The following is a 17,093-nucleotide window of genomic DNA, read 5'->3' as shown; positions in this document are numbered from 1 at the left end:
CGGCCAAACCCATCCCCAGATGTTTCCAATTAAAAACCAAGAATGCTAACTTGGGTGAATATCATATGAAAGCATTTCTTTACTTTTTTTTTTTTTTTTTTGTGTGTTTTTTTTTTGGTGTGTGTGTGTGTGTGTGTGTGTGTGTTTTTCTCCTGGAGTGGGAGGGGGACAAAGTCTCAAATCCTTTAACATTATTTAAAAGGAATGCCTTCTCCTTTGCATATTGTTTAAACCCATACAAAGTAATTGTAATATTCAAAGGGAAATCTGTATGTTAGATTTGAAAACACATGTAGTCCTCAATGCATAGAGTTTTTTTTACACATGGATTCTTATAAGGCCAAAGAATAAACAATGACTTTTAAAACTAAACTTTAAAAACTAAAATTTTGTGTTTTTGTATTCACTGTAGCTCAATAGTGTACCTTTTTTACACTGAATTTGTTTAAAAAGAAATGGTTAGTAATTTCAGTGCTTTTTTTAGGATTATTTGGAGACTTTTACGTGCTAATGTAAGTATATTTTTATATCTGATCACTTGTGCACTCATTTATTAGAAGTACTTCTCTGGGGACCTAGTAAAATAGGAAGCTGTAATAAGACGAAAGGAACCGAAATGTAATTCCTAGGTTTGAAAATATTCTTCCTGACAGTATCAGATTTCAGTTAGATCCATTCACGAACTTGAAAGTTGCTTGGAACACATCACTGTGTATGAAGAGGAAAGTTACCTACTGGTTTTGTTCTGAATCATAGAGCCACAGCACAACAAAACAAAACACTGCTAGAACCTGCACCATCCTCACAATAGCTGTCACACCATGACAATCCATCTTGCTGAGCCTTCTCCTTTTTCTCTGACCCTCTACTTTACCAGGTATGATCTCCAGGGACTGGTTCCTCCTTAAAATATGCCAAAAGTCTGAGAGACAAAGTCTTGTCATCCTGGCTTCTAAGGAACATTCTGGCTGTATCTTCTAACAACAGATTTGTTTGTTCTTCTAACATTACCTACTGGTAATACATACATTCGAATTTTTGGAAATTGGTTTTTGGTCAAAAATAAGATGGAGTTTCTGATAATTAACCTGGTCAGTTCATTTCAAATGTGACATTCAAGATAAGTGTATTTCTTGTGTCCCCAAACCGTCCACAGAGGTACATATGGGATCCTCAGAGGTAGGGCAATTTCTTCTCATTTGGTCTCCTGTTAGATGAAGTACGTTACAGTCATGTGTTTGGGAGCTCAGGAAGGTGACAGCTACGGAGGTCTTGGATCTGTACTTGCAGTTGGTGGGTGCCTGTTTCGTTCCCCAAACACTGTGCCTCGCCGCCTTCAGGACTTGGTGCAGGAGGACTGCTTGGGAGACACCTCCCACAGCCGCTCCAGCAAGAGCGTGTCATACACTTCTGAACTCCTTGTTGCTTTCCTCAGGACTGCCACCCAGGCCCACCTTCTCCCTGGGGTTTCCATCCCACCCTGCATGTACTGGTGGGTACTGAAGTCCCTTGCAGGTAGCAAACAGGTGATGAGTCTCACAGAGCACACCTCTTCCTCTCTGATGCCAAGCAGAGTCCTTGTGTGTATTGAACTGTTTGTGATTTCTAAGCTGTTTGGAAGTGACTTTGAAATGACTTTCTAGAATGGGGACTAGTGTTAGACTTAGGTGTGAAATGAGTGGGAACTCAGGGTCACTACCGCTATGTGACTTGGGACAAACAATAGAATTTATTAGTACCTTAGTGGTTTCATTTCTGTCTTAAGTTGTTATGAAATTTAAACCAAATTCCATGTGAAATTGTTATAAGGACTGTTTTCTCAAACGTGGGGAGAAAGAACAGTGCCATTATTAACAATTGAACACTCAAAGGCAGTGTGGAGTATGTGCTGTTGGGTTGACTTGGACTCATAGAAACCCCGCAGGACGGAATAGAACCGACCCCAGAGTTTCTTACAGTGCAGATCGCCAGTCTTCTCTCCTGCAGAACTGCTGGTGAGTTTGAGCCACCAGCCTTTCTGGGAGCAGCCCAGTGCTTAACCGCTGTGTGACCAGAGATTCAAAGTAGCTGTGCTGTGTTCTGAAGAATGAGAGGCGGCTCTCTCTCAAGTCACATTTCTTCCTCCTTTTTTTCTTAATGAAACTTAATATTCAAAAGCTGTGCTTCTTTTTGGGCAGACAGTGTATGTCAGTGATAAGAGGGAAAAAACGTTTTCAGCTTTGAGTAAATAACTTAAACGTACACATGCCAGTAGCTTCTAATCTTATTGAATATGTTGTTGGTGGTGGTATACTGTGGAGTCAGTTACGACTCATAGTGACCCTGTACAGGGTTTCCGAGGCTGTAAGTCTTTATGGGAGCAGAAAGCCTCATCTTTCTCCCACGGAACCACTGATGGTTTTGAACTAGCTGACCTAGAGGTTAGCAGCCCGATTTGTAACCACTACGCTACCAGAGTTCCTTTCTTGAGTATGAGACCCTCCTTTGTAGCATTTTTGTGGCCCGTGGAACGCATATCACCTTTTTCAGCCTCCCAGGTTTCTTGGGAAGCTCCTAAGTTGTAGTGCATACTACCACTTGGTGGGGACCCATGTAACTGTGCCTGGGTCCCACCCCACCAATCCTACCACCAGAGTTCACCTGGGACTTAGGTGTCCCATATAATTGCATCAAAAGCAATATTACCTCAAAAAAAAAAAAATACCCATTGATTCTGGCATGCCTTCCATTTACTGAAACCACATGGTAGCAACAAAAACATTCAAATCAGAAAACAAGTCAGTCATGAAAAGGTTGACTTCAGGAACTCTCACAACTGCGCTCGTAAGAGGACATTTGTTCTTCTAGTGTTTGTGATCATCGAACTCCCAAAGGCTACTAGAGGCACTGCATCGCAAGACCCATTCAGCGATTTCCGTTGATTGAGTTGATTGAGATGTGGTTAAGTGCCCTCGAGTCAGTTCTGACCGATAGTGACCCTGTGTAGGGTTTCCGAGAAGCGGCTGCTGAGTTTGAACCACCAAACTTGCAGTTTAAACCAACTTAGCAGTTCAGTGCATCAAAGGATACCAAAGTAGTGTCTGTAGTGGGGGGCATGTTAGTGAGCAAGTCCTCTGAATGAAAAGCTGTTGGTGGGGAGGGGAGAGACACTCTCCTACCAAGCCCATCGTTAGAAATCAACTTCCAGCCAAACAGTAGATAGGCCTCTGAAGTAAACAATAACCCTCCGGAGAACGTGCCTCTCAGTACAGTAAGCTGTATGAGACCAAAGCTCAGGGTTTGCCCAAAAACAGTTCAGAAGGCAGGAAAGAACAACCAAGCAGGAGGAAACGGTCCGTTACATTGAGGGAATTGCACTAACGTCACAAGACAAAATGTCTCTGAATTGTTGGATGGAACACTAATTTGTGTTGTACACTTTCACCTATATCACAATATGAAAAGGTATAGGGGGGTGGTTGAGGGCTTTGTTGAGGTGACATTTGAGCATGAACTTGAAGTGCATGATGGCGTTAAGCACAGAGTATAAGTGGTCCCAAGAGACTGAGCTGCCAGTGTGGAGCCTGACGTGGAGGAAGGAGGCCAGGCACGGAAGACAAGACGGGAAAGCAGGGGGGGAATAGACCAGAAGAGTGGCCTGGCCACATCACTTGGGTCTGAGAGGTGGTGCCAGGTCCTTGGCTCATGCTTAAACTCAGAGAGGAAGTGTGGCAACCTAAAGCAAATACTCCATCTGACAAACTTGCCAGTAGATAAATGGTTGCCAGGGGCTGGGGGAGGTGGAAGGGGAGTAGCTGCTAATGGGTAGGGGATTTCTTTGGGGGATGGTGATAATGTTCTAGAGTTAGATAACGGCAAAGGTTGCCCAATGCCGAACCCCGTGAGTATTTGAAAATCCCAGAATTGCACTCTTTAGAGGAGTACATTTTACAGTATGTGAGTTATAGCTCCATTCAATGGCCACAGAAAATCTTGCCAGAACCACTTGTGCTCCTCTTCCATCTTGTTCTGTGGCTTTTGCCTTGGAAAACTCAGCTTTGTGATGGACTCAAACATACTGTGGACCATGAAGGTGGCACACGGCTGGACAACAGTTCATACGGTCGCCATTGGTTAGAGAAAACTCAATGGCAACTGGTAACAACAGTCTGTCTTAACCGAGGGATGATCTCTTGGTGCTTTTGCAAGAAGTCAAGTTTGCTAATCTGTTTTAAACTATTCATACTGAAATTATCCATGACTGGGAAATCAAATTTTTCCAAAGATTCACTCCTTGGGTACCTGCGTTCACTGTGTTTTAGGAAGATACAATAGTGAAATGTTTTTTACCTCAGACTCTCATAATAGTTTTTATTTTTAGGCCAAATTCTGGTGGTTATATTTTGCTAAACTAAGATATTCTTTATAAGGTAGACTTTGTGATTCTTATGTAAACGGGAAAATCAGATCAATATGATAATGTTCTTCAAATTATGGTTGAAAGCATGCAAGTGACAAGAATGCCTTCTTTCATTCCATTGACCAAAACCCAAAATTACATGATCTCTCTTACAGAAGAAGCAGTCATTTTTTAATAGAAATAGAGGTCCTGTCTCTAACTAGTTCTCTCTCCCCATACCCCAGTGGTTTTGATTGTACTTTGGCATTTCCTACACATTTATTCTGTGACAATCTTTAAAATTGATTGAAAAATTATGTGGCCACATTTTTGCTGTCCTTGGTGTGTGTGTGTGTGTGTGTGTGTTGTATACTTTGGGTTTTACAAATAAGTAAGTGGTTTTCATTAAGGAAAATAAAACCATAGAATATTCTAGCCATATGCTGGGTTAGAAGTCCTGGTCTGACGCTGTGGGTTAATGTGCTGGACTGCAGGGTTGGTTTGAACCACAAGGTCGGTGCTTCAGGCTCACCAGCTGCTCCTTGGAAACCCTATACAGGGTCGCTATGAGTCGGAACCGACTCAGTGGCACTTGACAACAACAATATGCTGAGCTAAACATTTATTCTTCTCTGGCAACTCAGGAAGAGTGCCGGGAGCACAGTGGTTGTTTGATAGGCTTTTGAAATGGTAACTTTAGCCTTTCCAGGAATCTATCCATATTATCTCTGCTATCAGTGGTCCTATTGAAATAATGTCCTCGCTTGGTAAGAGTCCATGCTGTGTTATTGTTGGGTGACTTTTATGGGGCGGGCAGGGTCAGAATGGGGCAGGATGGGGCAGGATGGTAGCTCAAACGGAGAGGATGCCTTAGAAGAAACCTGACAGGACAGTAAGCCCTGTCAGCCCAATCGCAGTTTCAGAATTTTGAATACTCTTGTGGTAACTCTGGTTTCGTCTTATTTACAAAAAAAACGTCAGCACCCTAGGAGAGAATTAATCTGCTTTGACTTCATTGTTCCAGTCTGAATGAATGTACTTAGAGGTTGATTAAATACCACAGGGAAAGTCAGCCCAAATCCTCAAGTAATTACATTCTGAATGCAAACAGTCCTCATTTTCTCCCTCTGACTGGGAACATGGCGAGCGCTTCTCCATCTGTGCTGAGCTTTAGGCACTGTGGTCATGCAGCTCCCTGCCAGCCGAGTTTAGAAAGCGTAGCATTTCAGAGTGGTTTATTTAATAAAACTCCTTGCATTCTTTGGTGGCTTGAGAGGCTATTTGAAACATGGGGGGCAAAAAAGCCTGTCTTTAGGAGAAACTATTGTTTTAACCTAGCTAAAAGTTTGGTTCCAGGTAAGCAGAAGTGAAAATGTGTGCGTTTATGGTCTTCCATTGACGTAAGCTAAATAGTCAAAAATAAAATACACAACTCCCACTTCAGGAAAGCACGAATGCTGGAAATAAACTTTTTTCTATAAAGTGAAAAATAAAATAAAATAGCTGACTCATTGTTAGGAGCAGTATTGTCTTCAAAGAACATGGTGAAAACTGAGCAGCATTAGACAGTTGGACACTATCACACTGAATATATCCTTTCGTGAATTCAGTCTTCGTTCAGGTCAGTCATTCCCACTAGAGTAAGAATTACTGAACGCGTGCATCTCTTCCCGTCATCACTGGCAGCATCCTGTGCCTGTTACACAGTGAGGACACAGTGCGTGTGCCCAAGCCCTGGGTTCCAGTGGTTGTTGGTGAATCTGCACAGCTGCATAAACTATGCTACTAAGGAGTCCAGGTGTGGTACTGCCCGAGAATGCCTTGGACTGCTTGGCCAGTTTGAATGGCAAGGTAGGCAGTTCAAACCTTTTCACACACCCTTTTTTTTTTTAAATCCAGAAGTTTTACTAAATGCTTCAGTTCTATTTATCTGCAGATTTTTTGGCTTTCTGTACAACTAATCATATGGTGCTGTAGGATAAGCATCTTACAAGTGAGCCGAGAAAGAGGGACCTACAATCAACAAGCACAAACTTGGCAGTTCAAACTCATCAGCTGCTCTTGAGAAACCCCATACAGGGTCGATCTTAGTTGGAACCAACTCGACAGTACTTAACAACAACAATCATATAATCTATAAAGACAACCGCCACCACCATATAATCGACTAAAATTACTTTTCTTGTACTTTGCTAGGTTGTTACTCACTGTGCTGGCTCGCTCTGGAAGTGGGGAAAGGTAGTACCTTTATCTCATTCTGTTGTTGTTGTTAAATGTCCATAAGTTGGTTCCAACTCATAGTGACCCTGCATAGGGTTTTCGACGAGCAGTTGGTGGCTATGAACTGCCGACCTGAGGTTAACAGTTAAGTGCTTATCCTACAGTGCCACACCAGGACTCCTGTCTTACTCTAGGAGTACTTACTTTTTTTTTTCACTATTAAGTTCATTTGTACTATATTTTTTCCTTAATATTTAACTTAGCAGATTGAGAAAGTTGCCTCCTGTTCATTATCTGCTAGAGTTGTTTGCTTTTTTATTGTAGTGGAGGTGAAAGTTATAACAGCATATCCGTGTCCCACCAAATGATATATTCTCAGATCTGCTGTGACATTGTCTGGCATCTCCTCAGTTCCATCTTACTGTCGGTGAGTGCCATCGAGTCAGTTAGTAGTGACCCTGTACAGGGTTTCAGAGGCTTTACATCTTCTCAGGAGCAAAAAGCCTCATCTACACCAGTAGACTTGATGTCCTCCAAGAATATGATCCCTTCTGCTAAAGAGTATTCTTCTTGAATGAGTATTGGATTTTATAAAACACTTTTGCAAAATCTGTTGAAATGTATCTCCTTTGATTTGTGAATTAGATGAAAATAACACTAATTGATTTACTTATATTCAACCAATCACATTGCTTAGTTAGGGTAACACAAGCTTATAACAAAAAGCCTCCAAAATGTATAGTGACTGAGACACTGTGGGTTAATACGCTGGATTGCAAGGTTGGTTTGAGCTGCAAGGTTGGCAGTTCAAGCACTCCAGCCGCTCCTTGGAAACCCTATACAGGGTCGCTATGAGTCGGAATCAACTCGACGACACTTAACAACAACTACATTTTCATTATGCTTTTGGGTTTTTTCCCCTGTGGAGTCTTTGCTATTGTGAGTACTGCCAAGTTGAGTCCGCCTCATAACAGCTGCATAGGACTGAATAGAACTGCCCCCGGGGTTCCCAGAGTCCATTCGCCTGTCTTCTCCCACGGGGCAGCTGGTGGGTTTGAACTACTGACGTTTCATATAGCAGCAAGCACTTAACCGTTGTCCCACCAGGACTCCTGTTGGATTATTTAGAAGTGGGTTTTTTTGTTGTGTTTTTAAATGTTCAAGTAAATAATGTGATTTTACTTGCCTTTTTGTTACTGATTTGCTTCTATTCAGAGACGTAACACCTCTGTACGATACCAGTGTTTTCAAATGTGTTGAGAATTGCTTTGTGACCAGCTATGTGACTGTGTGTGGGGGGTGGGGGGGGAGGTTATATACACCCACACACCCATACGCTTTTTTGTTTCTGAGTTAATTCTTCACATTCTCTACCCCTTGGCAGGGCCTTATCAAGAGTAAGGATTGCTTTTTCCTTCTTAAAAGATAAAAGCCCAAGCTCTAGGTTTCATAACCTAGGATCACTGGCGGTCCATGAGTGGGTTTCTGGGGGTCCTTTTATCCTTTGAAGTTTTATGCACATTTCTGTGTGTGTGTTCTGTTTGTTTGAATTCGATTTTCAATATGGTCTGTAAGCACAGAGGGAAGAAAATGGTGTAAAAGCACTCCTGAGACTGCTGTTTGGGGCTTAGATTTATTAGCACACGGCTGACATCATACCATGCTGGCCCGTAGCTCCAGTAAAGCACTGTCCCAATAGTAAAGCTGCTACTGCATTGGATGCTGTCAGCTCTCTAGTGTGGCTGTCATAAGAATGTCACCAGTGGCTGTTTCCACAAACAGGAAGTATATTCTCGCACAGTTTAGGAGACTGGAGATCTGAATTCAGGGTAGGAGTTCTAAGGACAGGCTTTTTTCTCTGTTACCTCTGGGAGACTCTTTGTCTCCATAAGTGTGAACCCAACAGCCCTTAGAGATCTCCACATATATGTGTCCTGGCACCAATCTTCCCCTTGCTCTAGGAGGTTGTCAGCACAGGGACCCCCAAATCCATAGGACACGCTCTGCTCCCAACTCTTCTTTCTAAGCTAGCGAGGTTCCCCTCTCTCTCTGCTCTGCTCCTTGTTTAATCTCTTTTATATTCCAAACAAAGATTGGCTCCAAAGACACCCTAATCCTGAAGATTGCATCGTGCCTCATTCAGATGTTACTGTTGTTAGGTGTTGTCAGGTTCATGCCAAGTCACAGGGACCCCAGGCACACCAGAAGGAGACAGTGCCCAGTCCTGTACCATCCTCACAATGACTTGAGCCCAGTGTTGCTGCCACTGTGTCACTCCATGTCATTGGGGGTCTCCCTCTTTCACTGACCCTCATTCAGATAACTCCCTCTCATTGTGCCTCAGTAACATCATAGAGGTTAGGATAGACAACACATAGGATAATTACACAAACAGAGGACAGTTATGTAATTCCGAGAATCATGGCCTAGCTGATTGATAGATATTTTGAGGGCACACAGTTTATATTTCCCAACTCAACTGCTGATTCACTTCTAAATAATCCCATGTTTCGAATTTTCCTCTTAGGCCTGTGGTGGTCTTCCTGGAGCTGCCCCTTCAGGTGACTTGTTGCTACTCCCGCAGTAGGCAGCAGCAATGCAGAGAGCCCTCTGGGAAACAAGAGGTCAGAGACCTGAGTCCTGATGTATACACAGCCAGCGCCTAGTCCTGTTGGAATGCAGGACACAGTTTCCCTCACTCAACCTGCGAGCCTTCCCATTTCATGCAGAGAACTGTTGGAAACGTGGTATCGTGGCCTCCTGGAATCAGATTCCATCCCTTCCCGTTTCTGCAGGTTCCTTAGCGCCATCTTGTACGTGGCCCCACTCTGCATCTTTGTTCAGGCTCTGCCTCCCATCTGGATGGTTCTCATTCCTTTCAGTTTACTGAAATTTAATCCATGTCCCCAATAAAACTCCATATCCTCCGTGAACTCTCCCAACCCCTGAAGCAGGCGCTGATTTATTTCCTTACACTGTGTGTGTACAGTCTTCCCCTGAGCTCTGGACCCTGGGAGGGCATGGTGGTGTTTGTATGTCTGTGTGCTGCTCCCTACCGAGCCCACTTGCTGTTGGGGCCTTTCTGATGGAAGCAGTGGGACCGTGCTGAGTCCTGAAGCCCTAGTCTTTGTAAGGAGTTTGCACTACATCAGTGGTTTTCAAACACTAGGGTTGTAATCTATTTGCTGTTTGTGAGAGCAATTTTGATGGTTCGAAGACATTATTTTAAAACGTGAAAAAGAATCCTGTAACATAGGTGATTGTTGGGTACTGTTGAGTCAATTCTGACTCAGTGAGACTGTATATGACAGAGGAGGACTGCTCCGTCGGGTTCTAAGGCTGTAAGCTTCACGGGAGCAAGTCACCAGGTCTTTTCTCCCTCAGAGCCACTAAGTGGGTTCAAGCCTAGGCCCTTTCAGTTAACAGCTTGCACCACCAAGATTCCTTATACCATAGGTAAATATTGCATAGTAAAAGGCTTGTTCTCAGTTTTCTATCTGTATGTGTATTTACTAGATTGTGACATAAAATATATTTCTTACTATGGGTTGTGGTTCAAACAAAAATTTCATTGCCTGAGATAATCTTTAAACTTTAAACCAAAAATATTCCTTAAGCTCTTTTTAAAACCAAACAGCAGTTTAGCTCAACTATAAGGAGCTCTGGTAGCGTAGTGGTTACGAATCGGGCTGTGAACCGCAAGGTCAGCAGTTCGAAACTACCAGCTGTTTCGCAGGAGAAAGATGAGGCTTTCTGCTCCCGTAAAGATTTACAGCTTCAGAAACCCTGTACAGGGTCGCTATGGGTCGGAACCGATTCCACGGCACATAACAACAACAACAGAAGTAAAGAATGCCCTGCCCACCCTTGTGCATTATGGTCTTTTAAGAACTACCTATCTGGGATCACACTGACAGCAACAATCTGAAAGATGGGACTGTCAGGGGAAGTGAGTTGATGGGAATGGTGGAGGAACAACTCAAGAGAAGGGGGCTGCCACTGGAGGCACAACCTGGGGTGTCCTCACTGTCCCTGGATTGTTCATGAAGAAACTGTTGAGTTGGTGTGTGTTTTGCTGTGTGTGCTCTCAGCAACAGTGAAGTATTAATTAAAAGTTTGGAAAACACTGCACTAAATTATAACCTCATAATAAATTTTGAATTATAAAATGTAGAAAATAGACATTTGGAATTTTAATTAAGTTTGAGGAACATATAATCGTGACATTTCTGAAAATTCTCACTAGATCATCTCATATTTTTTGACTCCTCTGTTAACTGGCTACCACCCGTCAGTGAATGGTTGTGTGTTTTGTGTGTGTGTGTGTTCAGTATCTATTACATAATCTTTGTTTTAAAGTTGGGCCAGATGATTGGTTTATAAACCAGTAAGTCCTTTTTCTAAAGATACATATTTTAAGAAGCTTTAGGAAATTATCCCCACAAATGTTTCCCTGAAATTTCTGCATTTTTTGTTAGTTTTTAATACATTCATCAGTTTAGATGGCGATGGCAGTGTATTGAGAAGATAGTATTTTTTAAATACATCAAGTGTTTAAAATGCATGGATGTGACAACTGTGTCTATGAATTTAAAAGTTTGTGATTGTGGGCAGTGAAATTCCACTTTAGAAAATATGTTCACTTTATATAATGCTCTAATACATGAAAAGAACTTGAATTTTGTTATGAAAGGGCAGCTTTCATATTTCAAAGAGTTTGAATTTGAAACTGAGTATTGTTGGTACTCAGCTCAGCAAGAATCCTGTTAAGTATTTGCTGTTAAGTATTTGCTGCAAATGAGAGTAAATATGTGAATCTTCCACGTCACCACAGGCATTTGAAATGACACTGAGTTGCTTACAGGGAGACTTTTAGTCAAACGTGCATTTGTGATAGGCAGCCAGCCCCTGGCTGAAGGGGTCACTGCTCTGACTGTGAAGCTAGCCTCATGGACGTGTGCAGGCCTGTAGTGGGATGGTCCCTCAGCATCTGGAGCCCTGGAACTGGAGGGATTGTGTTAGTGATGCCTATCCTTTGTCTTCATGTCTCCCCAGGGTCAGTACAGACCTTCTGACTTGCTGTGTCCGGAGACGTATGTGTGGGTCCCCATTGAGCAGTGCCTGCCCTCGCTGGAAAACTCCAAGTACTGCCGTTTCAACCAGGACCCGGAAGCAGGTATGTTTGCAGCAGAGTCCAGCCGGATGTCGGTGGCTTTAGGATCCATGGGGGCATAACTGTAGTTCTTCACTGGACTCTGGGAGAGTTGTGTGGAGGGCTATAGTAACCGGTTTACCAGTTGCTAGCATGTTGACCTCTACCAACAGTGACGTCATGTGTGTCAGAGTAGAACGGTTCCGTAGAATTTTCATTGGTTGATTTTTTCAAAAGTAAGTTGCCAGGTCTTTCTTCTGAGATGCCTCTGGATGGCCTCACACCTCTCATCTTTGAGTTAGCAGCCAAGTGCGTTTGTTAGCTCTCTGCACCACAGGGGCTTCTGGGAATATGATTACTTGTACTCCATTGACTGTGGGTCCCCCCAAGTTGTGGGGAACACTGCAAAGAATGGGATTCCAGAACAATTCATTGTGCTCAGGTGGATATGGATGTAGACTAGGGGGTACCGTGTGGTTTGAAATTGGGAATGGTGTGTATCAGGGTTGCATCCTTTCACCATCCTTACGCAATCTGTGTGCTGAGCAAATCTTCCCAGGAGCTGAGCGATATGAAGGAAGGCCCCTTAACACCCTGAGATATGCGCATGACATAAACTTGCTTGCTCAAAGGGAAGAGGACTTGAAGCACTTTGTTAATGAAGATCAAAGACTGCAACCTTCAGTATGAATTGCCCCTCAACATCAAGAAAACAAAAATCCTCCCAACTAGGCCAATAAGCAGTATCACGACAAATGGAGAAAAGACTGAGGTTGTCATTTTACTTGGATGCATAGTCATTGCTCATGGAAGCAGCTGTCAGGAAATGAAACAACATATCGCATTGGACAAATCGGTCACAAGAGATCTCTTTAAAGTGTTAAAAATCAAAGGTGCCACTTTAAGGACTAAGTTGCACCTGACCCAAGTCATGATATTTTCAACGGATTCCCATGTGAAAGCTGGATAAGGAATAAGGAAGACCAAAGAAGAATGGATGCCTCTGAATTATGGTGTTGGCAGAAAGTATTGACTATACCATGGGCTGTCCGGAGAATGAATGGATCTGCCTTAGAAGACGTTCAGCTAGAGTGCTCCTTTAGACGTAAGCATGGTGAGACTTCGTCTCATGTACTTAGGACATGTTATTGGAGGGACCAGTCCCTGGAGAAGGACATCATTCATACATGACTATAGAGGGTCGGTAAAAAAGGGCAAGGCAAATTGATCCAGTGGCTGCAACAACAGGCTCAGACCTCGGAATGATTGTGAGGCTGGTGCAGGCCCGGGCAGTGTTTTGTTCTGTTGCACATGGGGTCACTGTGAGCTGGAACCAACTCTACAGCACCTAATAGGAGCAGAGTCTGAATGGGTGCCTGTTTGTGTGTGGGTCTGCACAGGGTAGAGGGAAACACTGTCCACACCCCCCCACAGACACACAGCTTTGCCAAGAAAGCCAGAAACTTTGTGTGTTTGTGCTGCTCCCATTGTTGTCATGTGCCGTCCACTTGGTTCCGACTCATGTGACCCTGCGTAGCGTTTCCGAGGAGTGACTGGTGAGTTCAAACTGCTGGCCGTGTGGGTCAAACCAGCCTTGCAGTTCAGTGCTTAGCTGAGAATGTTCACAAACTTTGAGGCCTGCCACGGTGCACAGAAATTGTACGACAGCTGGATTGTAGAGAGAAAGATGTATTGACCAGTGGGCTGAAGAAAGTGCTAGAAGGGGTGTGTGGACGGGCGGCAGGCTGTTGGGGACTTTGTGTCAGCACTTTCTTGTGACTTCTCTGATGCTTCTTTTTCTGTCCCTCTTCTACCTCTTTCCCAATACAGCCCCAGCTTCCTTACAGTGTCCTTCCATGTCCCCTTAGGGCAAGCTGTGCAGTCCTAGGAATCCAGCCACCCAGCGGGCAGCCCTAGAGCCAGCCTTCCTGGATCCGGCTCCTGGCTCTGTCTGCAGTAGGCAGACTGTGGGCCCTGGGCAGCCCCTGACCTTGGACTCCATACCTTTGCCATGGCGATGGGCATGGAGCTCCTTCAGTGAGCTGCAGTGAGGCGTAACCATGACTACCGTGGTGCCTGTGTTGGTTAGTGGATCAGTGTCCTGCATCCCTTCAGTACCACAGGCTCTCCTCTGCATTTGCCTTGTTTGTTCTCATTCCTCACTCAACAAACACGCCCTCTGCTCATCACCCCCTGGGACCTAAGGACCAGTGAGAGTACAGGGTTCTGCATGCAGTCCTCCGAGTCTTCAGTGGGCTCAACAGGGCTCTGTTAGGATGCATCGATGTACAGGGAAGCCTGTGGGAGTTGACACGCGGTAGGACTGACTGGTTTCTCCATCTTTGGCAGGGTGCAGTCTGCTGCGTTTCTGTTGTCATTTTAGTGGATACTAGTTTTCCGCCTTTGACAGCTTTCCACCTGACACAGGTTCCAGCTTTTGTGGGCGTGAGGATGTCATACTGACATATGTCTTCCCCCAGGTGTGACATTCCTGGATGTTTCTGTCTGTGTGTCAGTAGCCTTGAGTCCTTACGGAGCCCACCACAGAGTAGTCTGGGGACACCGGGAAGAAAAGGCAAGAAAAACCAAATGCAAAGAGGGAGAAATATCAAGAGAAGTGGAAGAGTCAGTGGAATAAAGGAGGAAGATAAGAGGATAAAGAAAGAAATGCAGGAATTTCTTCAGTTCTAAAATGTTAGTTTTTCCCCACAAATCCATTTTTTCCTTATAAAAAACAAATTCACATGATGTTGGTATGTTTTGTTATCTCCTTGAGAAAACGTTTCCTGTACCCGTGATGGTGCCATAGAATTCGATGACAAGCAGCCACAGACGCCCTGGGGTTGTCCACACATTTCTTGAGTGTTTGGTTTCATGGGATAACCAGTACTTTATAGTCCCCGCACCTTAAATTTGATCAGAATCTGATCATTTCAACCTAAGCAAATTTACACCCCTTAACCAAACAAGCATTTGTTGATCTAAAACAAACACATTAAATTTTTTTTTTTCAGTTTTGAAGTTGGACTCGAAGCCAAATGCAATAGTATAATAAGAGAAAAAGTATAGATTTCACCTTTCCCGCCCCCACACCCCTGAAAAAGGACGAAGTGGGTCTCTAACTTTTCCGTGCAGAACATCTGTCTTTTCATCTTTCTTAAAGTCTGAACAGAGATGTCCTGTATCGTGAAAATCTTAGCGTATTAGTTCACATTCACATGTAAGAGTTTATCTAAAAGTGTCTTCCAGTTGAATGAAGTTATGATCTTAAATTTGTCTTACTCCCAAAATGGAACAATTTCTCCTTTTTTCCTTCTTGATCTAGCATGGTGGCTGCTTTTCTTCTCATAGGACTGGGGGATTAAAGAGACCCTAAGTGCTCTGTGCTGTCGAAAGTTGAGAAGGTAGCTGAACACATTCCATGCACTGAATGGACAGTCCAGTCAAGCTCCATTCCAGGTTATAGGTTTCGTAGGTCGCTTTCCAAAATAAACACTTAATGAGCATCTGACCACAAAGGTGTCTATTGATACTAAAATCCAAAGTCTTATAATGACCATATTTGTCCAGTGCATCCTAGATCCTACAAATGCTTGTCCTATAATCTAGCAAGTGATGGTTCATAAGCAGCTCTTGTTTAGGGTACATTTACAGAAGTCTTATGAGAACGTTCCTTCGAAGATGGTGCTTCGAAGAGAATGAAGATCCTTTTCTGTGTACAGCATCTTTGGAACGTTCCAGAGAATCCTATACACGTTTGTCAGTATCAAGTGTCGCTGTCCAGACAGTATTTGAAATGAAACTTGTAACCTGGGGTTTTAGTAAATTAAAACGCAGTTAATGTGCTGGACTATAGCTGAGTGCGCTGTGAAACCTGGTCCCTGAAGGTCAGTTTCAGTTTTCCCTGACCCAAGCTCGGACCCAGGACAGAGAGAGCTTCACCCAGGCCATGCTGTTAGTTCCTGTGGTGTTAGTTTCAGCTCTCCGTGGTGACTTGCTCCACAGGAGCCTCAGCTGACCCCCACAGGGTGTCCCATCGTACAAAGGACAGCGCCTCCATCCACATCCTGAATCCCTACTCGTTTTTTTGTTTTTTTTTTTCCCCCAGTTGAGGTTAGGGTAATTATTTGTTCAACTAGTAAGTCTGGATAACAGTAGAGTCTTAGGTTTGCTGTTTTATGGTACTGGTGTGGACTACGCACTTGCAAACCCACCAGTTGCTCCTTGGAAACCCTATGTGGGGTCTCTGAGTTGGAATCAACTCAGTGGCACTTTAACAACAACAAATACATCATGGAATGCAAGGTTTACGAGGGAGCTTCAAAATAATTCTTGCTGGCTTCTTTGTTCCACATAATTTTCTGTATTGAGTTCATTTTGTTTGTGGGTTTTCTTTGCATTTTCATTTCTGTTGTGTTAATATTTACTACATCATTTGGATTTTCCTCTTTTTAAAAATTTTAATGTGCAGGTGTATTCATTTTCTTTGAGCTTACCCTGTAATTTATTAATCTTTCCCCTAATCAAAACAATCTGTTGTGTCTTGAAATCTATTTGACTTCCTTGCCTTTTGGAAGTTCTGTATCTATATTATTCCCTCTTTTTGCTTTGTAGTTGTCTTCACTGTACATTGATATTTGTGGATCCCTATTTTCAGCCTTGTAGGTTTGTTTTACTTTTAAGACTTCTGTATTTGGATTGCGTTCTGGGTGGTGTTGTCATGTATGGGAATCTCAGGTTGTTTCTGCTATCGTTTCTCTGTCCAAAGAACACCCTATAGTAATGTTGGTCTGATCATTACAAATTCCCTTAATTTCTGCTTATCAGGAAGCATGCTAATTTTTCAGCATATTTGAGGGACAGCTTTACTGGATATACAGCTCTTGGTTGGCAGTTTTTTTCTTTTAGAGTTTTCCTGTCAATCCTTTGAAGGGACCAAAATCATCATTCTTTTGAATTCCTTTTCAGGTAGTGCCATTACTTTTTCTTCCTCAGAAACATTTTCTGGCTCTGCATCTTGGCCATTTCTTTGAGCCATTCTCTCTTGTTTCTTCATGTGAGCTAAAATTGTCTTTCATTTCCCGGGCATTGTGGGGTTGTCATATTTGTATTTAGTTGATGATTATATGTTGGTATATTCTTACGCTCTCACCAAGTGTCTACTGTGGGTGTAGTTAGAGAATGGAAGTGTGTACACTGTTCTTGTTCATCATTCATGCACCTCAGTGTAGGGTGGGTTTGGCTGCTGTTCATCATTGACCAGGTGATATAGCAACTGCCTCTTGCTCTTGCCCAGTGGGTGGAACTGCAGAGGGTATGGTTGTAGCTGGGCTGTATGGACAA

The 17,093-nt window shown here is 43.3% G+C and overlaps 1 protein-coding gene across 3 annotated transcripts in view; it reads left to right on the top strand.

The window, feature by feature from the left end:
• ATE1 (arginyltransferase 1) overlaps nt 1-17,093 on the top strand; it is a 153,104-nt gene that overhangs the window by 102,523 nt on the left and 33,488 nt on the right. For all 3 annotated transcript variants that reach the window (XM_006831419.1, XM_006831417.1, XM_006831418.1), the window contains exon 11: nt 11,654-11,774. In XM_006831419.1, the coding sequence (XP_006831482.1) occupies nt 11,654-11,774 (121 nt within the window). The remainder of the gene's footprint in view (nt 1-11,653; nt 11,775-17,093) is intronic.

This window comes from Chrysochloris asiatica, unplaced genomic scaffold, assembly GCF_000296735.1.
Source record: "Chrysochloris asiatica unplaced genomic scaffold, ChrAsi1.0 scaffold00003, whole genome shotgun sequence".
NCBI lineage: Eukaryota > Metazoa > Chordata > Mammalia > Afrosoricida > Chrysochloridae > Chrysochloris > Chrysochloris asiatica.
This window is presented reverse-complemented; position numbering and strand designations above follow the sequence as displayed.